This window comes from Prionailurus bengalensis, chromosome B3 (genome assembly GCF_016509475.1).
Source record: "Prionailurus bengalensis isolate Pbe53 chromosome B3, Fcat_Pben_1.1_paternal_pri, whole genome shotgun sequence".
Taxonomy (NCBI): domain Eukaryota; kingdom Metazoa; phylum Chordata; class Mammalia; order Carnivora; family Felidae; genus Prionailurus; species Prionailurus bengalensis.
Genome location: NC_057355.1, coordinates 11269834 through 11292807, shown reverse-complemented (window position 1 = coordinate 11292807; position 22974 = coordinate 11269834). Strand labels below are relative to the sequence as shown.

The 22974-nt window shown below is 50.3% G+C and overlaps 1 protein-coding gene across 5 annotated transcripts in view; it reads right to left on the bottom strand.

Moving 5' to 3' along the window:
- Positions 1-22974, bottom strand: part of SLCO3A1 (solute carrier organic anion transporter family member 3A1) — a 311321-nt gene that overhangs the window by 46967 nt on the left and 241380 nt on the right. For 4 of the 5 annotated variants that reach the window (XM_043554755.1, XM_043554758.1, XM_043554757.1 and 1 more), the window contains exons 4-6: positions 22673-22936; positions 6910-7074; positions 1735-1933 (exon numbers count right to left, since the gene is read on the bottom strand). In XM_043554755.1, the coding sequence (XP_043410690.1) occupies positions 1735-1933; positions 6910-7074; positions 22673-22936 (628 nt within the window). The remainder of the gene's footprint in view (positions 1-1734; positions 1934-6909; positions 7075-22672; positions 22937-22974) is intronic. The other variant, XM_043554759.1, reaches the window with a different exon arrangement.

Below are 22974 nucleotides of genomic sequence, written 5' to 3'. Positions count from 1 at the left end.
CACAATTACCCAGAGCCTGCAAACTGCAAAGAGGAAAAGGGCGGAGTGGGCGTTGTGAGCTCCGAAAGAGAGGCAGGTTCTCCTTCCAGCCCCGTTATTTTCAGCTGAGCCTCCCAGGGTTCAAGAACGCTTCATAGTAATGACGACGACGGTGATATCTGACAATTTATGTGGCGGGCACTATTCACGGTACTGCACGGATTATATTTCACTTATTCTCTGTGTAACCCCATGGGGTTGATAAGAGAGAAACTGAGGCAGAGCCAGGCTGAGTCGCCTGCCCAAACATACCCACCTTGTACATGGGAAAGGGGGAGGGGGGTTCTGGAGCTCTACCAATCTGGGAAGAGTTAGCAGTTGGACTGTAGTCCCTGAGCTTTTTTTTTTTTTTTCCTTTTTTTAATGAAGAAGAACTTCATTATCGTAAGACCCTATGCTTTGAACCGCGACAAGTTTACTACTTGAGAGCTGGCACAGTTTAAGGCTGGCAGTCTTTCTCTCCAAAAGCTGTTATTCATGGTATGCACAAACCAGAAGGTGCCACATTTGGGAGGGGGAGGAACCGGGGCTGGGGTGGGGGCAGAAGTGGCCACGGTGGTGGTAAAGGGGACAGAGGGGCACACAAATGCGTGGACTATGCATGAATATACAGACAGCTGCCTTCACCTGTGTTCCCACATTCAGCCTGCTTGACCCTGCGGGTGCCTATACCTTCTAGATACAGGACTATAGGAGAAAGCCTGATGGCCTGCTTGGAGGAGGAGGAGACTGGTAGGAGGAGGAACTGGTATCCTGCAGGCCAACTCCGCTGCACCCTTGATGCTCCAGACTGATCCCCAAGCAGCTTCCAAGTCTCACACAGAAAGGGGGACAGCTGTGGATGCTGGACTCTTCCTAATTCCCTCTGGGGCAATTCTGGTTGGACTCTAGGTCAAAGACTTGGGATAATAACTAGAAAAAAAAGTGTCCCATAAGAACTAACTTCCTTCACTTCTCCCTCTTTTATTCCCCACCTCCTTTGCCCTCCCATACTTACCAATACCTACTGTGGATGAGACCCTATAATTACTATGGGAGCCTAATGATAGCTCCTGATAATTTCAGGAATGGTTGTAATCTATTCTGTCTTTCCTTTTAGGCTGAAATTTTTAAAGTTTTTATTTATTTATTTATTTATTTATTTATTTATCTATCTATCTATCTATCTATCTATCTATCTATCTATCTATCTAGAGAGCAAGTGGGGAAGGGGTAGAGAAAGAGGGAGAGAGAGAAATCTCAAGCAGGCCCTGCGCTGATAACACAGAGCCTGACAAGGTCCTCGAACCCACGAACAGTGAGATCATGACGTGAGCCGAAATGAAGACTTGGATGCTTAACTGACTGAGCCACCCAGGAGCCCCTAAGATGAATTTTCAAATAAAATTTCTCTGTGTTATCTTTAATTATTCCTAAGGTCAAATGATAAAAATGGTAATAGGAGTACTGTGGGGAGTGAATGTAGGACGATTTCCCCCCGTGTGTTCCCGGCCGTCCCGGGAGACAGCTGTTGAGTGGAATGGCCTTGCACCCTCTACCCATGAGGTCCACGTTGATTCTCCGGCACTGGGAGGAAGATACAGAGGCATCATCGAACCCTCCATTCATGGTCACCAGAGACAAAGCTGGCTCTGTTACCCTACCACGGCATCCCCTGGGCAGGCAGGGGCGGAAACAGACATTTGTGGGACTTACGTGTTTCCATAGGGAACAGTAACCCCAGCCACAGGGCCCGTGTCACAGCCCAGGAAGAGGAAGGAAACATAGCAAGCTGTGGACACCAGGTTGACGAGCATGGCCATCCGAATGGCCCCGAGGGCGGAAAGACTGAGCTTCTTTACCAGGAGACCACCCAAGAAGATCCCCAGACAGGCACATGGGATTGCAGTCATCCCTGGGAGAAAAACAGAGGAGCAGAAACTGTTAGCAGGGAAACCGGGACCAGTCAATACAACAGATGAGTGCCAGGCTGAGGCTGAACCCTGTCCAACCTGAATTCCCAGGGATACCACGACTGCACCCCTTTCTCCATGCTGCCCTCCACCCCCAGGTCTCCACAAAGGGCCTTATTTCTGGCCTCAGGGAGCTCACAGAAAACTGGGGGAGACACACATGTACACACTCCGTTATTAGGGGTCCAAATACCTACACCTATCATGCTAAGCGAGGTACCCTCATGGGAAAGACACGGCTGGCATGGGAACAGCCAAGAGACAAAGACAGACAGACTTGGAACACATGTTTTAGGGACGTAAAGATCACGGAGCACTAATGTGCTCTCTGTGCATTTTGAGATGACGTGGGAAAAGGGGACTCAAGATCATTTGGGGGTTTTCTCTCTTTTTCTCATTAGTCAAGAAGGGCTTCATGGAAAGGCCTGGCGGTGTGTAAACAAAGGTCCTAGGACTCACCGGCCCATGCAGCTGGCCTTTTAACCAGCTCCTAGACCTCTCCGGAAGTAGCATCAATCAAATCGTTTTGTTAATTCTTGGTGAGTAATTGGCATGAAATTCCCCCCCTCTCTTATAAACAGAGCTATCTGCAAGGCAACAGGACCATAAACCTGTTATTTCTGATTCTCAGAGGCTCATGGAATTTTAGAAGGGCCGAAGGGTCCTAGAGTTCCAATCTCCTGTTTGGTCTTTGCTTTGTTCTGATTTGCTTCATCTAAAACTCAGCTTTGAATTAGCCGTGTGTCATTTATTCACCATGTAGATAGTACATGGCCAATTTCCCAGGGCAGGCTGCCTCCTTCTTGCCAATCAACAGACCTCTAGGTCAATCGACTACACCAACCAGCTGGTATGTGCTAAAAGAATGCAAATTAATTTTAATATTAGGGTAAGAAAAACATAATCAGGAAGGCTGAGCTCTGCAAGAAAACAGCTCAAGTCACATTTAAATGAAACAAAGATCTCTGTGTTACCTGATGCTCTTGGAATATCTACTTAATTTTCCCGTGTTCTTGGCGTAGAAACGACCTTCACGACCTAGCCCCCAAGTGCCTCTCTCCGCTCGCCCCATGCCCACTGTTCCTCCTTTCCCTCCCCGGGACGGACCAAGCCCATTCAGGTCCCCCCAGGCTTTACACTTGCTGATCCCTCTCCTGAAACATTCTTGCACTATGTCTCCACTTGGCTGGCCTCCCTTCAGAGATGCCTTCCCAGCTCACACCATCTAGAGTGGTCCTTCACTCCACCCAGGGGCCTCCTTATTATTCCTCACCCCATTTTATTGTCTTCATGGCTCTCCCCACTGTCTGAAGCTGCCTCATTCCTTTTTAGTTCTCTTGTTTCTTGTTCACTCTCCCCCTCCCCAGACGAAGCTTCCCTGAGCCCAAGAACATTTTCCATCCGGCTCAGTCCACACGGTTCTGTGTGCCTAGCACAGAGCGGGCGCTGAGGCTCATTTTCAGGATGGATGGAAAGGTGAGCAGGTTGGATCTGTGTGAATGAACACTGGGAGGACATGCCCACGCCCAGAGAGCAGGCATGTGCTTTGTTTCATTTCCTAGCAGAGACCGCAGGGAGCATCACCTGGTGATGATGGTAACTATGGCAATAACAGGCTTTCGGCGCCTTTTCTCCCAGCCATCATCAGCCTTCTCTCTTCCTCCCTGATGTGTGTGCCGCCTTAGCATTCAGTTATCAGAACTTCCCCGAAACTATCCTCATTACGTTAACCTATGCAGATTGAGTCCTTTTTATCTTCACGCATAAATCCATGCCATCAGCGCCTTAATCATCTATGTAGCTCTTTTCGGGACTCTGTCCCATTTGTTGATGGCTTCAAGGCTGGCACAGAGCCACGCACGAAGGCCCAGGGATGACTGCTTGGGCCCTATCCCCTGGGTCTGTAGGAGCCAAGCACTTTCTGATGAGAGCCTTGCCTGGTGCTCCCAGTATTTCGCTCTGTCCCCACCGCCCGCCCTCCAGGGTCCATGCTGATTAAAGTGAGGCCCCGAGCAGGACACAGGGAGAGGGCACACATGCTGCGTGGACTGTTGGACAGACGGACTGACAGATGGGCCAGCAGGTGGCCTCTCCGCAAGGTCCTCCCCTGCCAGGCCCTCTGACAGACAGAGTCACTGGGAAAGAAACAGGTGCAAGAAGGCGAGATTGTTGTTTTGACCTTCTGCCCTGAAGACTATTGATTTGTTTGTCAATAGAAACCTTAGGAGTCTATTCTGAAATAAAACACAGTCCCCGCGCTGAAGCAACCAAGCAAATGCAATCAGCACGTAAGAACAGCAGCACAGGAATGAGGAAGAAATGGAGAAGCTGGCTGCCGGAGGGCGAAACCAGAGACACCCCAGGTTATAACGAAAAAGTTATGACTTTAATTATAAAAGAAACCCGCTTTACCTATCTCTGTCAGACAGGAACTAAAGGGCTGCCTGCATTTTGCTAATACTTCTTGGAAGTGACACTTAACACAGAAGTGGATGGTAAAGCGTTATTAGTAAAAAAATAAAAAAGAAAGAAAAGAAAAAAGAAAAAAAGAAAGAAGGCTTGTGCAACCCTAGCAGCTCCCAAGGAGATGTGCTATGACCCAGCTGCATTATCATAGTATGTTTTTAATTTTTTTTTTTAATTGAGATACATCATGTGCTGGGAAGTACACAAAGCTTACGGGAACAGCCAATCAATTCCTGCATCTGTATACACCCCTATAACCACGGCTCCAATCAAGCTTAGAACATTTCCAGCAGCCCAGGAACGTTCCCTGGTGGCTGCCCTCCCCCTCCTCCTGGAAAGATAGTACCCATCATCAAGGCCTCCATCATTTTAATTAACTTCTCCTCTTTTGAACTCACATACACATGTACTCTTTTGTGCCTGACGTCTTTCAACTCTGTCAGATTCACCCACACGGAGACAGGTATGAAAAGGCTTGCTTTTTCATGCTGTGTGAAGACTGCACGAGCATTCCATAATTTATTTACCCATTCTCCTGTCGACAGACATCTGGGCTGAATCCAGTTGGGGCTATTATGCACAAGGAGGCTCTGAACGCTGTCACATACGCATATCTAAACGAACGGATTTCAACATTCATTTCTGGTGGGAACATGCCCAGAAGTAGAACGGATGGATCCCAGCGTAAACACTGGCTTTCCCAGGCACTGCCCAGGAGCTGTCCCAAGCGCTCCCACCTTTGGGCACTGCTAACAGCCGCACGCGAGAGTTCCAGTTGCTCCACATCCTCATCAACACTCGGTGCTATCAGTCTGTGGTATCGCAGTGCGGTGATGTGTTTTCCTGATGACTCATGACGGGTTAGCGGCTTTGCATTTGTTTATTGGCCACTATGCAAAGACACAGGAAGCACTGAAGAAGACCATTCCCCTCAGCAGATGATCTGACGCCCCTACTTACCAGAGAAGGTCATTCGTGTGGCCGCAGATCTCTCTCAGATGCAGGGCTGTCCTAGCCGGATTCTCAGTGGCCACACTCATGCTTCTCTCCTCTGCACTTGTAAGACGGATGAGCCTTTCTGTCGAGGGCTGTCCGTCTACACCCCGCTCTTTCCCGCAAATCCCCTTGTGCTGGCTCCTTCCCCTACACTTAGCAACCTGCTCACCTTTCCAACCTTTCAGGCAATGCAGCATCTCCACCGATACCCTGGACCCTGACACACACGGCCCGCCTGCTGGGGCCACTCTCCTCTGCTCTACACCTGAGCTTCGGGAAAGTGTCCTGCAGTCACAGATTACGCCGTCCCTCTGTGTGGGCTACTCTCCACACAGAGCACGGGCTCCCCGCTTCGCCACTTCTTGGACACAGCTCTGACACAGGTGGAAGGGCGTCCTGGTTGTTGCAACTAATGGGAGGAAGCTAATGGCTCCCTTCTTGGAATCATCTCTTCCTGGACTCTCATGCCCTGTGGGTTTCTCTCGAACTCCCCCACAGACGCCACTGTTTCCTCATGGTTGGTCTCTCACCCTTCCTCTCTAATTCTCCACCTTCTCATCACGTAACGTTCACTCCCGTGTCCTCCATCCATACACCGATGCTCCTAAACCTCTCTGCCTCACCCGGGTCTCCTTCCGGATCCCCCGCCGAGTCCAGGAGGCCACGTGGATACACCACGGGCATCTCGCGCTCGGGAACTTCAAAAGCGATCTCATCGTCTTCCCCACGGATCTGATTCTTTGAGGTTTCCAGGTTTCACAAATGGTACCACCAGCTGTCCGAGCCAGACCCCTGGAGTCCTTAACTCTCCCGTCTCCCTGGTCAGTTGTGAGGAGGCCACTTTCCTAACTCTCCCTTAGTAATGCTCTTCCCCTGAGGGCAAATTGGTTTTCCTTATCATGCCAACTCCAAACAGTGGAACTGATGCCTGTAGACTACTACTGAGAAGGATGGGAAGGCCATGCTGGCTCTTGGGGAGAAGGAGTACCATGATCCATGAATTATGTCTGCCACGGGCAGGGGTCAGGAAAGGAGTGCATGGCCTCCAACCTTTGTATTTGCTGACTGCGGGTTTCATGCTGCCAGAAATATTCTTACTTTTTTTACGTACCTGACCGAAGCCTGCTAGCCTTTCAGGATACATCTTTACTCCCCTCTCCCTTCATTCCCTCGTCTCCTCAGTTCTGCAGTTCACACCCATCTACTGATCTTCTGGCCTGTCACAAGGCTTCTTACATACAATTTATATTCTAGGTCTTTATCATATCCTTTTGGCAAATCTGACCCCAAGAATATACTTTGAAATGCCTTCTGCACACAGAGTCCATGAATACTGCTGCTAAAGGAACAGCAGAGCCTGGGCTCTTTCTCTGGGGGGGCCTCGGTAGACCCTGAGAGTGTTACACGCAGGACGGCAGCCCTCTGCCCTCCCCAGGGGACAGAGAGGCGGACTCACCGAGCAGCTGGTTGGCAGAAGAGGTGGTAAGGTTGAACTGCTGCTCTAGGTACTTCCCCAAGAAGGCGGCAAAGCCAGCCACCACTGCAATCTCCATGCAGGCGGCCAGGATGATGCAGGTGAACACGGGGTTGGACAGCAGGTGCTTGGTGACCTTCGGGATCACTGCAGGGAGAGACAAGCAGAGAGCCACGGTCACACACTGCACTCCCAGGTCTTCTGCCCCCCTGGGTCCCTTCTTGACACGCTTTTGTGTATCTCAGTAAACAGCCCAGGGTATCACCCAGTAGCTCAGGCTGAAACCTAGTGATGGGAAGTCACCCACAACTGTGAAGAGTCCGGCTTCAAAATACAGGCTGATATTTAGCCATTTAAACTGAGAATGAATGTAACAAGGGAAACGATATCACACCTTTTCTTGGTTTACTGGAAACGGTAAGATATTTTATAAGCAATGACAAATTACTTCCATTTCCCTGCCCTGCCAAAAAAAGAGTTTGGGGTTTGTTTCTCAAAGGAAAACATAGAATTTAATTATAAATTATAAATTGCAAATGTTATAATTACATCAGTATATATAAGCATATTTATCAATAGACCTAGGATAAATATTTGTGACTATATATGTATGTTAAGAAAATATGTTCAATCTTGGGGCGCCTGGGTGGCTCAGTTGGTTGAGTGTCCGACACTTGATTTTAGCTCAGGTCATGATCTCACAGTCATGAGATCAAGCCCTGCATCAGGCTCTGTGCTGAGCATGGAGCCTGCTTGGGATGCTCGCTCTCTCTCTCTCTCTCTCTCTCTCCCCTGCTCACTCTCTCTCTCTCAAAAAAAAAAATACATACATACATACACGTGCTTATATATATATATACTATATATATATATATACACTATGCATATATATACACACACACACACACACACATACATACATATATATGCTGAGTCAAACCCCACCTCTTCTCAACACATCTATGGCCAACTCCTTGGAAAAAGTTTCCATGAGTTCTCACATCGGGGAGTCCCAGAGCAACCCAACTAGGGTAGGGTCAAGACCAGTTGAGTCTTGACTTTTGCTCTGAAATAATCATTCCCTAAACTGTAGCCCGTGGGATCAACTCAAATTACCATCCTGCTCAAAACTTCCCCTTAGCAATCGGATGACACTTCCTACCACACCCCTTTCTCCCTCCAGTCCAGCCTGCCTGCTCCCACTCTTTCCGATCCCAAGCAGGCCCTCCCCACCTAAGGCTGTGCACTAGGGGCTCCTCCCTCTCCAGAGATGCTCTGCCCCAGATCTTTGCTACATTTGTTCCTTCACCCTCAGGTGGTCTTTTCTCATCATCCAGTCCCACCCAGAAGAAGCTGCCTGCCCAGCCTGGTGCCCGGGGCTCAGGTGAGAACCGACGGCAGGCAAAAGCACTTGGTGACTTGTGCACCATATTAAGCACCACCAGAGTCAGAAGGCAGGTCTTAATGAGGTTATGCATTTCAATCTTATTTTATTATACTCTGTATTTCTCAAAGCAGGTGCTTTCATAAACCACTTAAGATTCCGCACGTATATTGGTGCTTTAAAAAAATGTGCGATTTGTTGTTGTTCTTGTTGTGTTTTTAATTCTTTGAATGCAACCACATTATTTGGACCATTGCCAGCAAGTAGAATCCTTGATGTTTGGTGTTCCACCAGGTCCCCTCAACTATGGTACGATGACATTTCCTGGCGGTGCGCTAGGGGTCCCTGCAGGTGCAGGTATTAGGGGACAACCCGTCGCTTCAATACTTATGCTGTTATTTTAATGTGTCCTTACAAAAAAGTCAACTGAAATGCAACTGATATATCCAACGTGTGCTTTCATGGCTCTCATAGCTTAAAACGATGCCCGGTTAAAACAAGGAGATTTAAAGTTATTTAAAGATAAGCCTTAGGTAAATAATGGTACGGGTGGTCAGCAGATACGGCAAAAAAATTATAAAAGCGGTATGCCAGTGGAGTTAGGGAAACTCTGTTCTGTTGTGATAATAATATAGAATATTTCGCATGTGGTTCCACCTGTGTAAACAGAAAAGATAAAATTGAGTCCCAGATGAAGCAAGTATTATCCTAAGTCTCGGGAGAACCCACCAGCGTTCATGGTCACACAAAATAAACAGGTGAGCCGGGAGTCTACCACTGCATTCCAAGGTGATGAATTAGCCAGCTGTCCTAAAGAAGAGAGCTAATTACACAGACTCAATCTCATCTCCTAGGAGATGAAACCTCTAAATGGCCCAACTAATTAGAATAAAATAATAATAGGGGATACATAAGTTTTTAATAATGTTAACAGACAAGCTCAATACATCAAAATGACAGAACAATGGGTCAGGAAATGGCAGATATGCACGGCTGAAAATTTATCATTTCCATGGAAGACACCAAGCTTCAAAATGAAACCCCCAAGAGAAGGATTTAAAGATCCTTTGACATAATGAGAAGAACACTCTTATGGGAATGGAGTCAGACAACTAGATGCTCAGAATCACTGTGGGCTGAGAAGCTCTGTCCTACATCCCAACTAAAAAAATGACCAGAGCTAGTGGCCTCTTCTTTCCTGTAGTAGTTTCTCACAAAATTTACTAAAACCTTAGGAAGGCAACTGTTGGATGATGCAACCATGTACAAGAACGCGCACATGCGCACACACACACCCCACACACTCAGAAACTTTAAATCTATAATATTCATTCATTTATACTTTTTTTTTTTTTTGCAAACGCACTGACCTTTACATGTGTTTTGTTTGTTTTTGCAGGGTTTCAAGCATTTAAGATAATCTGACTTTTTTAGGAACATCACTTCAAATAAATGATGCTGAAAGTGTCTAGTGTCTAAATCTGTGTTTAAACGTTGAGAAATTTTCCTTGGCTAAATACACATTATTTAAGAATCATACAAATATTTACAGGGATGTTGACTGTGCAAGATTTAAAAATGTGGACTGCTAAACAAATATGGAAGATGAATACATTGGGCGTAAACAGAGGGCAATGAAGTATCTGTCTTCATGTTCAAAAGCCCGTTGGATGTTAAGACCCCATCATCATAAATTACTGCTAATGAGTGAAGGCTGATTTGCTATTGTGTGTGGCACATTGTGATGGGGTAATGTGTCCGTGATGAGGGACTGGTTGGCTGTGTGGCACGGAACACCAACCTTCACGCTGTAGAGAGACAGGTATGGATCCCATCTAGCGACCACAGTACCTCCCTGTGATGAGTGAATACGAAAGCCCCCAGCTGGTTATGTTTGGCAGATAGAAACACCGTCTCGCGATCATTGCGTTCTTTTGTAATTAAGGTGTCTAAACTCTGGAAACACTGCCAACAATCAATAGGCAGGTTGGGGACATTCCAGGAAAACAATCATCCCTTTCACTGCAGGCTTCATCTCCTTTGTTAGGGCGCAGACCATCCGCTGCTGAGCTGAAATCACCAGCATCCTCGAACTAGGAACTCTGTTCTCTGGCTCAGAAAGGACACCAAGGAGGATTTCATTTTGATCACATTATTTGGGTCTTGGTATCTCCTTGTTCTTGATCATGGCCATCACGATTTATTTGGGGAAAGGGGAGGGTACCTCTCGACAAAAGAAACTCCGGTTAATGGAATGTTTTAATACTTCAGCAACCATTTTAATTATTCCAGAGATAATTCCACTTCAGTGGGGAAGATTCTTTGTTGAGATAGGAGAGCCTGCCTGCTTTTGTCTTAATACCTAATGACTAATTTCGCATTGAATTAGATGTGAAAATTATTAAGTTTGAGGATCATCTGACAGAAGGCCCAGGGAAAACTCAGTGGATCTTATTTGCATGAAGAACATTCTTCTTCTTTTTTTTTTTTTTTTCCTCTACCAAGCCGATTCACTGCCAGAAATGACAGATTCCTTGTGTTCAGCTATTTTGCTCCCAGGTTCTTCCCTCCATCCTAGGTTTTATTGCAATGACTTGTAACTCTCTCAAAAGATTCCTTTTCAAAGGTTCAGCCTACCCTCCAAAGCCCCAATTTGAAAAAGAGTATTAATTAGCTTGATCCTAGGGCCATCCCAGTATTTCAAGCCTTCTTCATTCAAATGGGTTGCTAAACCCATAAAATTCTAACCTTCCAAGGAGGCCGTAGCTAATGAGGTGGCCCAGACAAATAGAAACTAATGAACCAAGGCCACACCAGGCCACTGAACACCCCTGGTGCCCCTTAGCTCATTACTTCCCACCCGCTGATTTTAGCCTCCGAAGCTGGGAGCTGGGGTGGGAGGCAGCCTCACCAGCTGGGATAGACCTCACCTCTCCTCGGGAGCCAGATACCATCACCAGCAGGCTGGGACGGAGTTGAAAACAGCACCAGGGGGGCGTTCTCCAGGGAAGATGGGTTTTCCACTGCTGTTTTCTGAAGACACTCCTGTAGGATTGAGATTTCTTGAAAGCTTGCAGGTCCCTCCAGGAGGGAAAAAGGCAGGTTTGGAGAAGTTGTGCGGACGGACGCGGACAGAGCATCACGAGGGCGCCAAGCACCGTTCTAACCACTCCCACATCAAATCACATAATCCTCACAGCACACCTGTGATCCTGGGGCAAGGTACAGCCCCCGATTACAGATAAGGAAACCGAGGCAGGGAGTGGTGCCCAGGGTTAGGGAAGCACGGCAGAAACTCCAACCCTGGCACCGGCTGCCACAGAACGTGCTCTTAACAGGGTGCTATTCCGGTTCCGGTTTGCAGAAGCGCTGCTCTTGGCTGGAGGACTGAGCACGCAGACCCCGCCCCCGGTGATCGACGGTGCAGCTTAACGCTTAGAAATAATAATACAACAACTCCTATGGGAGCTAGGGAAAACAACTCAGGGGCTTAGTCTATGAGGTTTTTTTTTTTTGTTTTGTTTTGTTTTGTTTTTCGGAGGAGGAGGACAGGAAGGGAGGGAAAGAAATGAGAGAAAGAAAGGCTTGCAGAGTCCCGTAAGGAGCCAGGGTGCCGGGATCTGAATTCCATCTCTAAGACTGAGAAGGTCTATGCCCAGAGCATGCCACCCTGTCCCACGGATGGCTGCGGGGATTAAATGAGACCCGTGCGTGCAAGCATGTGACTCAGCGCTCCTGGCACACAGGTAAGCCCTCGATGAGCATGACGATAGTTAATGGCACGGAAGTGCTCCTTGGCTACGTTAGGGTGAGAGCCCTCAAGCTGGAGGACACCAGGCCTGCTGTAAGGAGGCCTCTGTGTGAGCAGACGCGACAAGTAAGCAGAGCTGGGAAGTGACTGGCGGGGAGGGGGGAGCGGGGCTCCTGGGAGCTGCCACTGGAGCCACTGGCTTCCCAAGGAGATGCCCTTCTGCAGCAGGCTGGATGGGTCAGGGGGTCGGGGGCACGTGTCCTTGTCCACCGCCCTTCCCGGGACCTGATGGTGCCCGGGGACGCGCTTGCTGTGAGCCTCAGTGGTGCTGCCCTTGACTCAGATATTTCAGCCCTTAGGCTCGCTACTGAAATTGGCCTTGGCCTTCTTTTTCTTTCGTAACATTGCTGTCAATACATCACGGTTAATGCTCCCAAGAAGGGGAGACAGAGCCACTGTGTGCAGCCGTTTGGTAATTATGACAGTGACGGCCAATGCTTGCCGGGCCAGCAGTGTCAGAGGGCCAACATGCTAAGGGTCCTTCATTTCACTCCGAGGGCTATTCCGGCAGGGTGGTCTCACCATCTCATTGCTGACACAAGGAAAGCAAGGCTTGCCTGAGCGGCTGCCAAAACCACTCTCCTGGAATGCAAAACTCAGGTCTGCCTCCTCTCCAGAACCCGCTTCTAAATCTTCAGGTCTCTGCATGGGGACGTGAGTCAACGGAAAAGCGGTTTTCTGAAAGAGAAGTCGTCATGAAGCACCTCCCAGAGCGTAGGTCCCAGGAGCAGAAGAGAACAGGGCGGCGGAAAGAGCAAGGTGGGCCTAAGATACATAACAGCCTCCAGGTCACGACCAAATCCAAACGAAAGGGGACGGAAGAAGTAATGAAGAAGATGTGAATAAACACCAAAGTGGGGACATGACATTGAAGTCATGGTAAGGTACGTCCTAGAAAGTTTCCTGGCATGGCACAAATGTTTGGAGGTCATCAAGATGGGTCCCTTGTACCCCGTGCAGGCTGTCATCCGTGCACTAGTGTCCCCGGGACACCCCTGCCTGGGTCCTCCGGTCCCTCCCATGAGAGGAGCCACCTGCACACAGAGATGGGGCAGCTCCAATCCTAGATGTGGGCACTGTGCCTGGTGAGAGCAGATGCTTAATAAACGCAAGATGGTTGAAAGAATCCAATAAATAAACACACTGCAGTCTCAAAAGGTAACTGTCACAATCTCTTAGGAAACATTCACTGTGGAAACCGAGACCATGGGTCACATTCCACAGGCTCATGGGCCATGACGGAAGTGGGAATAAGGAGCTGATATGGCCATTTCCACTGCTGATTCTAGAAGTACCTACATCATTCCCTTGGGTGGGGTGGGGAGAAGTCCAGGTGGGAGGGGAAGCCTGGTGTCAGACAGCCTTCTGGAAGCGAGTGCCTACTATACTATGTACAGGCCCAAGACTGGCTGACTTGGGCTCATTGTGACCTCATCGCTGCAGATGAGACTGTCCCCCAGGCTCTGTTCTGGGCTGTTGAGGGACCCAGGGGAGCTTCCTGGAACCCTCTCGTTGCCAGCTGTGAGACAAGCAGCCATCCGGCTTCCATTTACCCATCTTTGGTAACAGGCCGAAGGTACCATGTCCCGTGGATGGAGAAGGTCATGGTTTGAGCAAACAAACAAGACGCCATCGGCACAGGAAACGAGGATTTAGACTAAAACCCAAGCATCCAATGGGTGTGGACTGGCCAGGGAAACCCAGAGCCAATCCTAGTTTTCATTTTTAATTTTTTTAACGTTTATTTATTTTTAAGGAAAAGAGACACAGAGCATGAGCGGGGGAGGGGCAGAGAGGGAGGGAGACACAGAATCTGCAGCCGGCTCCAGGCTGTCAGCACAGAGACCAACGCGGGGCTCAAACTCACAAACCACGAGATCATGACCTGAGCCGAAGTCGGACACTTAACTGACTGAGCCACCCAGGCGCCCCTATCAATCAGTTCTATTCTTTTTTAAATCCCCAGTTCCTCATAACACCGCCAAGAAGGCCCGAGAGAAAAAGATTAGTGGTGGGGGCACATTAGCTGGCTTAAGCCCAAGCACCCCCAGAGGCACAGCAATGTCCTGCAGCTTCAAATTGGTGACCCCCAGGAGGATGAAGTCGGAAAAACAGCATGGTGAGACAGAGAAAGGCGCCTGGGACTCTGGAAGCTGTCTCAGATGCAACTGTTGCGTCTTTCTGTTGTCAGAGGGAGCAAGCAGAAAATGACTAAAGAAATAAAGAGCCTTTCGTAAGCAAAATGCCACTTTTGTAACTTCAGGCCAGCCCCTAAGAACCTCTCCGGGAGCATGATGCGCCATATCAGCGGTGGCATTTAGCATTCACGAAAACTCTGCCTGTAAGGGAACGCACGGCTGGAAAAAGAAAGAGCAGCGCTCACAAGAGAAATGGTGGATTTCGACACCCAAGTTGATACAAGTGCCCGTCTCTAAGCCCTAACGCTACCTCCTGAAGTGCTGCATTTACCGCAGACCTTCTCCGAGCCTTCAATGTGCTAATGTCACTGTGGACCTCCCAAATGGGTCATGTCAACACTGTCCCAAGCTTATTTCATGCGAGGGTCTCTCCTCCCCACATTTCTTCTTATTTGCAACTGTTGCAGAAACAACTCTGATGAAAACCCCCCAAAGGACCCTCACTACCTCTTGTATTTGTTTTCAGTTGGGGTTTCACTTAGAATCGCCGGAGAGCTTTAAAGACATCCAGGTGCCTGGACCACCTCCGTCTTCCCTAACGGACTCATGGAATCAGTCTCTGGGGGTGTAGCCGGACTGTGGGCGTGTTTCAAGAACCCCACAGGTGATGCTGAGTCAAACCCCTAGCTGGGAAACAATGGCTCCTAAAGTCCAGACACTTCAGAAGAGCAATGCGAACGCCCTCCATAATCCATTCATAATTTTACCGAAGACTTACTGAGTGGCCTCAGATACCGGGAACTCTGCTAGGTGCAGGAAAGGACACGGGACTGTATTCTACCACGACCTCTTCTAAGTCCTAGTCCCCAAAACCAGATGTTTCTCTCCCACCCCCATCTTGGACATTTTTTTAAAGTTTGTTTGAGAGAGAGAGTGTGGGCATGAGCAGGGGCGGGGCAGAGAGAGAGAGAGAGAGAGAGAGAGAGAGAGAGAGAGAGAGAATCCCAAGCGGGCTCTATGCTGTCAGTGCAGAGCCCGATGCAGGGCTCGAACTCATGAACCATGAGGTCATGACCCGAGCCAAAATCAAGAGTTGGATGCTCTCCTGGCTGAGCCACCCAGGCGCCCCTTGGGCATTTCTGCCCCCTGCCTCTGTTTGCACCTGCCCCCGGGCCTAGAAGCCTTTCTCCTCCCTCCACTCACAGGGATCCTGCTCACCCTTGCACATCAGGCTGAAATGCTACATGCTTTCTGCACTTGTCTTCAGGTCCTCCCTGTGGACTCAGTACATCCCTCCACACCTCCTGCGATCCCCACCACCTTATATCCTTATTCTGGTAACATTTCCTAAAGGCCTGAAGAGTTTACCTGAACAAGAGAGTCCTGGGGTCCCATGGCATAAAACAACACCAGCCAGCTTTCCTCAGAGCTGGTTTCCCAAGGGCCTTTAATACTCGAATATAACCAGCTGAGTCTCCAAGAGGGTCACATAGTACACAGACATTTCCTCAGGCTTATTTGGCTACGTAACCTTCCTCGCTCCCCCCACGGATTTGTTTTTCCCTGAGCATCTCTGAGGACTCGTGTTCCAAGGAACCCCCGTTGGGAAATGCTGTCCTCTGGTTGTTTCCTTCCTTCTTTCCTTAAGAAACCACTCGTGGGGTTGCCATGGGGTGCCAGGCACCATGCTGGGTACTGTCACATGTTATCTCAGGTGCTTTCTGGAACAACTTGCATCCTGTTCACAGACATAATGCCCCAGCACATCCTCCACCAACGCTGGTCAGAACAGGAGGAAGCCACTGGCCAGACTGGTCCTGGGGACCTGCAGGCACGACTCCTGGGCACAGCAGCATGTGAACCACACAGCCTGGCACGGGGTTCCGAGCATTTGGGAGGGTGGGGATGGTGTCCTTGGCCACAGGATCAAGGAGGAAGATTTTAATGGGAAATCCACATGAGGGGAGAGCACATTTCTGGAGACAAATGGCATGATCAAAGACACTCAGCCATTTCGCCTGCAGAACAAGGGCTCTCGGAACGCCGGCTCCTCACGATCACGTGATGCTCAAAGGCACAGGCCCCTCATTAAGGAGAACGTGGCAGAAGCTGGCTGCTAGCTGGAAGAGGATAGAGGAGGCCCGGCACAGTTCTAGAAGCCGGAGGCGTGAGCCGCATCCCTCCGCCAGGCTGGTACACGTGGGGCTCCTGCGGAACACCAGGAGAGCAGTGGGTGCGGAGGGCTAAGCACCCAGCCCCAGACCCAAACACCTGCCAGAGGAGTCGCACAGCCCAAAGTCACTGGGGCAAGTCTGCCCGAGCCACTGGGCCAGCAGCCCCTCTCCCACGTGGGCAGGTCACCTGTGGGTTGGCTGTGGCACTCAGCACAGGTAGAGCTCCCACTGAGTCTGCATCCGTAGGTGGATCAAACACAGGCCAAGACCCTGGGAGGGGGCTGGGGGTGAGGACAGCTTGAAGGAAAGCAGCAGACTGCTGGGCGTGGCAGCGCACGTCCAGTGATCCCCGTATCCCCCCCATTTATCAACGGTGCACCAAGCACCGATATCCAGGAGCAGGGGCAAAATAGAGGCAGGGCAGAGTAAGGGAATCATCACTCAGGCAACGGTAACGTTAGGACCATGACACGGAGAGCAACATGCCCGGGAGGGCAGGGAAATGTCCTTGGGGATGTGACTGGGAGCTGAGGCCTGATGACGGGACCAGAATTCCAGCCGAGGGAACGGCAAATGCGAAGTCTGGGGAGCAAGGGAGCCTGGGGATGGAAGCCGGTGAAGGGAGGCTGGCGTGGAGGGACAGGGCGGCAGTGGTGTGAGAAGAGGCTGCGAAGCCCCACGAAGGGCTCCACCTCTGTCCCTTTAAGCAGCAGGTGGTCATAGGATCAGACGCATTCTGCAACCCCTGTATTGTGCACACAGACCAGTGGGGCAGGGCCGACTGGAATGCAGGAGACAGCAGAGCAGGCCAGAGACGGATTCAGGTGGTAAAGTCAGCAGAGCCCAGGGATGGATGGCATTAGGAGGGCAGGAGGGTGGAGAAGGTAACAACGGGGGCAGATTTCATCTCCCCTGAAAGTCAAGGTCCCTTGGGGCTGAGCAAGTGGAACAAGCAAGGCCCCTTGGAGCTGAGCAAGGCCCCTTTGGAAGAGGAGCAAGTGGAACAGAGAGAGGGGACATTTCTCTGACGCAGGAAGGGTCTCCGTTCAATCAGCCCCAGGCTGACTCCCCTCTTCTTCTCAGGGCATTAACAGTCCAGCGAATCCTTGAGGAAATACAGCGGAAAGAGCTCAGGATCTGAAGTCCGGGCACCTGGCCCCATTCCTGGCTGCATCATCCCCAACACTGGCAACCTGGGAACCTAGTTTAACCCCAAGCTCTGTGGTTTGATGGCTGGAATGGAGATTAGTGGCATTCATCAGCCGGACTGTCAGGACCCAGTGGGAACTCCCTGCAAGTGCTTGGGAACTCATACACCATCCTCCGCGTTTTGGGGGTGGTTTTTAAGACTCTGAGCCTGAAGCCCCGCCCGAGCCCTGCCAGCTCAGCTGTTCCCTGCCATCACCCGGTTCATCTATTTTTCTGGGACAGGAAGAGGCCACTTGGCAGTCAGCATGAAGTGCACAGAGACAAGAGTGTGCAGCTTTTAACTGCTCCTCTCTTTCAGTGATCAAAGGCAGGGCTCTCTGCTCGGATTTTAAACCTCTGGAACAGTTACACTCATCCCAGCTAGAAAGCCCATCAGAGGGCTAGGATGCGCCAATGCTTACAGGGAGTGGGTTCCTCCCCTCCCTTTTAGCCTCTAGCCTTGTCTAGAAGACCCACTGTTTTAGGGTACACCGGTGCTGTTGCAAGCAGGGCTGGAGTTCAAGTACGCTCTGTCGAAAAGTCAGCTAGCACCTGCTGATGCCAACTTTTCCTTAAAGAGCGAGTCCACTTATTGCCCCAAGACGTAGCCTAAGACACGCACCGGAGGGGCACATGGGTGGCTCAGTCAGTGAAGCTGTGCTGACAGCTCAGAGCCTGGAGCCTGCTTCCAATCTGTGTGTCCTTCTCTCTCTGCCCCTCCCCTGCTTGCGCTCTCTCTTTCTCTCAAAACTAAACAAACGTTAAAAAAAAAAAAAAAAGAGGCGGCGCCTGGGTGGCTCGGGCGGTTAAGCGTCCGGCTTCGCTCAGGTCACGATCTTGGCGGTTCATGAGTTCGCGTCCCGCGTCGGGCTCTGTGCTGACAGCTCAGAGCCTGGAGCCTGCTTCAGATTCTGTGTCCCCCTCTCTCTCTGCCCCTCCCCTGCTCATGCTCTCTCTCCAAAATAAATAAACACTAAAAAAAAAAAAAAAATTAAAAAAAAAAGAGGAGAGTGCCTGTTGTCTTCAAGCAACCAGACAGAACGTGATGGGGAAGGCGTATAGCATAAGGCTACTGAAGGAGCCGGGATCCGAACCATCAAAGCCCCTCTAGGGCAACTGACACCTGAGACAATTTCCAAATAAAACACAAACTACGGATGTGAGATTTAACACGCTAGCTGGTGATAACACTGTACATCTCTCTATAACAGCCCCCTGAATTCCTTCCTCCCTCTGGGTCTTGACTTTCCCAAATCGTTCCACAAACCCTGAGCATCTAGATCCAGGAGGCCACACTGTCCTGCCCACCCACCCCCCCAACTCCGCCCTGTCCCCCAGCTCTGGCATAGAGAGGAGGAGTGGACACAGCTGCGGACACAGAGAAGGTCGTGAGGGGGTGAAGAAAGACGAATCAGCAAAACGCTCTTAAGAACAAGGTTGGGCAAGGGAGGCTTTAGAGCCAGGGCACAAAGAAAAAGCTACTTGGTGGCACAACTGAGATGCAGAAACGTGTTTTGGGTTTGCAGACTCCCACCCAGGAAGACACTGGAGCCTCACAAACCCAAGCATTTGGTTGCCTGCTGCCTGCTTTGTTAAACAGTGATGTGACAGTCACTATAAGACGGGGACTTCTGGGCTGTGCAAGAAGTAACAGCTTCTCTACACAGTTAAAGACCACCACTCTGGGCTTTCTGTCTCTCCTCTTCTTATCAGGGTTGCAAACCCAATAATGGCCAACTTTGTTACAAAGAGACCCTCGAAGCCCACTTTTTGGGGGAGAGCACCCTGAACAATGAACCACAAGCCTGAACTCCTACCTCCCGGGAGCTTGGTTTCCTTATCTATAAACAGGAATAAGTGAAGTATCAACCAGACACCGTATGTGAAAGCCAAACGGAGTTAAAGCAACACGGCCAAGGTTGCCTGACTAGGAAGTGGCTGAGCTGGGTGTGAACCCAGATGAGCAGCCCCACTGCTCTCCCAGGAGTGGGGGGACTGTCCCAGGCCCAGGAGGGAAGAGGATGGGCCAGGTGCTCCTGGCACAGTGCCAGCTCTTCCCAGAGGCCTTCCCTATCTGCAAGGCATGGCCGGGGACACGGACAGATGGCTGGAGAAGAAACCCATAGGCAAGCTCAAATGAAACAGAGGAGGAGTTGCAACACATATATTTTTGGAGCAACGTTCATTCCTCCACGTACAATGCCGCTCAGTTCATCTGTACTCATAAATGTGCAGCACACTGCCAGGAGACCCCAGGGGCTTCCAAGGTTGCAAATGGGATCAAGAGTTTGGGAGCACCAGGGACACCACGTGGTGCTTTTGGAGGAAACATCCATGTGGCTAAAACATCATCTCGAGTGGAAAAAGAAAGGATGTAAACCACCATGGCCCCCCCGTCCACGTGCTGGCACATGTAAAACTTGTTTATTAGCATAATAGCTCCCATCACTGTATCCTGGCTCCTGGGGATTCTTCTAGACACTCTGCTTTCCTTTCCTGACATTCTTTAGGTCCATTAACAGACCTACTGCTTCTGGGAACTGTAATTCTAAATTAAAAATCATGAATTATCAGAAGTGGAGCCCGTGCATGCACAGATCACAACCTGTGATCACTATGACCTATAGTGAGTCTCAGACCTGTCCACCCAACTACGTACTGGTCAGTTCAGCCATGGCGTGTCCAACGCTCACTTGGCCACTGCTTTAACTCGGTCTTTTGCACGCCTCCCCCTGCTACGACGCAAGCTCTAGAATAGAAGCTTCCTAGGTTACTAGCACCGTGTCCCTGGAGCCTAATAGGGTCTCAACACATGCTGACGAAATTGAACAAATGGAGTCGATGAGCAACTAGATCATAACCCAAGAATTCTGAAGACGTGACATCCCTCAGCCTCTGACGCAGGAGGTGGGCTCTCCCCTGCCGGTCTGCTGTATTTCTGTCGCCCCTTCAGTTGCTCGCTACTACAGTCCTTTGCATGTTAGGCTGCCTTTGCTGGCTTGCTGGTCTGTCCCTATGCTGGATGGTGAGTACTCTGATGGTATGATTGTGTCTTTTCATCTTTGCACCCCCAGAGATGAAAGGTAAGAGATTACTGCTGTAGCTCTTGCAATCAGAGCCCTTGCAATCAATCACCCTGGGACAAGGAAAGACCCATAAAGGCTGCCGCTGCTCTGGTCGAGGATGTCCTCTGCAAGGCCACTCACGTCAGCCCTATTTATTCCTGCAGATGTGGTTACTGGGATATTCTGTGTGGCTGCCTGCACCATTAGGGCAACAGTAGGCATCTCCCTCTAACCAGCTGTTTGCGGGGGGAGGGGGGAGCTCTTCTGTTAAGATTTCTGAGGGCCCAAGTCAAGGTGCCCTCTGAGGACACAAGGTGGGTGGCCTTCTCATCCACCTATGCATTCTGGAACTCAGAGAGTTGGCTTTTAAGACCTTCTTTGGGCAATTCCAAATTTCTACTTTGGTAGAAACGATTACAGAATATGGATTCAGACATAACATTAGGTTATTAATTAGTCTCATCTGAGGATTAACACAAATTCTTCCGATCCCTAATGAATAAGCACTATGAACAGTCAGTCTTCTGCAGGCAGCGCTTTAATTCTCCCGGCCACACTGTCACTTAGGAACGCAGCTACAACTGTGTACTTGTGGAAACGAAGCATGGAGAAGTTAACGATCCCAGCTCTAGTGAACAGCCGAGTGGGGACCTGGGCACAGGGTGGCCTCAGCTCCTCCCCATGGCTCTCAAGCATCTCCAGAGAAGGTGCACTTCATTATACAAAAGCTCGGTAAAGAGACTGTCACCTAGTTTCCTTTTTTTTTTTAATTTTAACGTTATTTATTATTGAGAGAGAGAATGTGCAAGTGGGGGAAGGGCAGAGAGAGAGAGAGAGGGAAACACAGAATAAGAAGCAGGCTCTAGGCTCTGAGCTGACAGCAGCAAGCCAGGACATGGGGCTTGAACCCACAAACCGTGAGATCGTGACCTGAGCCCAAGTCGGACACTTAACCAACTGAGCCACCCAGGTGCCCTGACTGTCACCCAGTTTCTAAACCCAGTTTCTGTCACCCAGTTTCTGACCACTGAAAGACTGTCGCTGCTGACAGGTGTTCCCGGACCCTGCAAAGAAGCGACCATCCACCTTCCTCCTGGCACAGCCTCAACGAGAAGGAGTGCCCCAGCCTTGCGTTTGCCTGCTTCGAAAACCCAGCAGGTTCTCTAGGGATCCCCTTGAAGGGCTCCTGTGACTCAAGGGGCCCTGCACAGACCTCGCAGTGGGGAGGGGGGCCGTGACGAACACCAAGCAGCTCATCCCCGTTTGCCTTGAAGAGACCCTACCAAATGGGGCAACAACCCGGGGGTGGGACGGGGTGGGGAGGGCTGCTTCTCATTCTCACTCCACATCACTGTGTGTGTCTCGCCATTCTGTCAGAAGAGATGTGTATTCTTTTCCTTCTATAAACAACTGGGAGAGCTTTGCCGCGTTCTCAAGTGTGACTCTGTTATTAAGACTGAGTTAATACTTCTTTCGGGAGGAACACATCTCTCACGAAGGGGATGGAGCGACTTGAAGGGAATGCACTTTGGATGTGGCTTTTGAAGAATGTCTCTTTCAGGCAAAGGAAGCCCTACTTCCAAGGTCCTTTCCTGCTCCAACGCGCTTGTACGCGGTGGCCTCAAAGACTCTGAGGGTTCCATGAGAGGTCTAGAACCTTCTTCCAACGGACATTTCTGTTTAGGATGCAGCAGGTGCTATGATGACCAGTGAGGGTCTCTGCTGGGGAGACTGGTCTGCTGCCCCTCTGCTAAGTGGTAGTTACTCTGCCTTTTGTTTTGAAACATCAGGTTGTTGATGAAACATCAGGTTGATTTCTCAGGGCTAAAGGGAAGCAGAGGACCAGAGAAAGCAAACCACGGGAACAAGCGTGGTGCTACCTCTAGCTCCCCGGCACCCAGTCCTGACGGTGAACCTTCCCCACAGCGGCCTAGCCCCGCCATTACTCTGCCCCCCGCCTCCCGCCACGTCCAAGGCGGTGCTACCTTTCAGCTGCTGAAAGCAGGAGGCGCTGCTGTCCGGCTCCAGGGGGTGCCTCAGGACCCCGTTGCTGGGCTTGGGTCTCTCGTACTCTCTTTCGGGGAGCATGGCCTGCTCGCTCTCCATGGCAGGGTCTGAGTGCGGGGGCAGAGACTGTGGAAACCCGAACATCAAGAGGGAAGAGAAGAAGAGTAAGGCACCACAGAGCAGAAAGCCGCCCCACCAGGCTCCGATCCAGCGGGGGTCATCCGGGGTGATGTCCAGGTTACCTGCAACGAGAAAGAGCAGTGAGGAGGAGGGGCCGCGG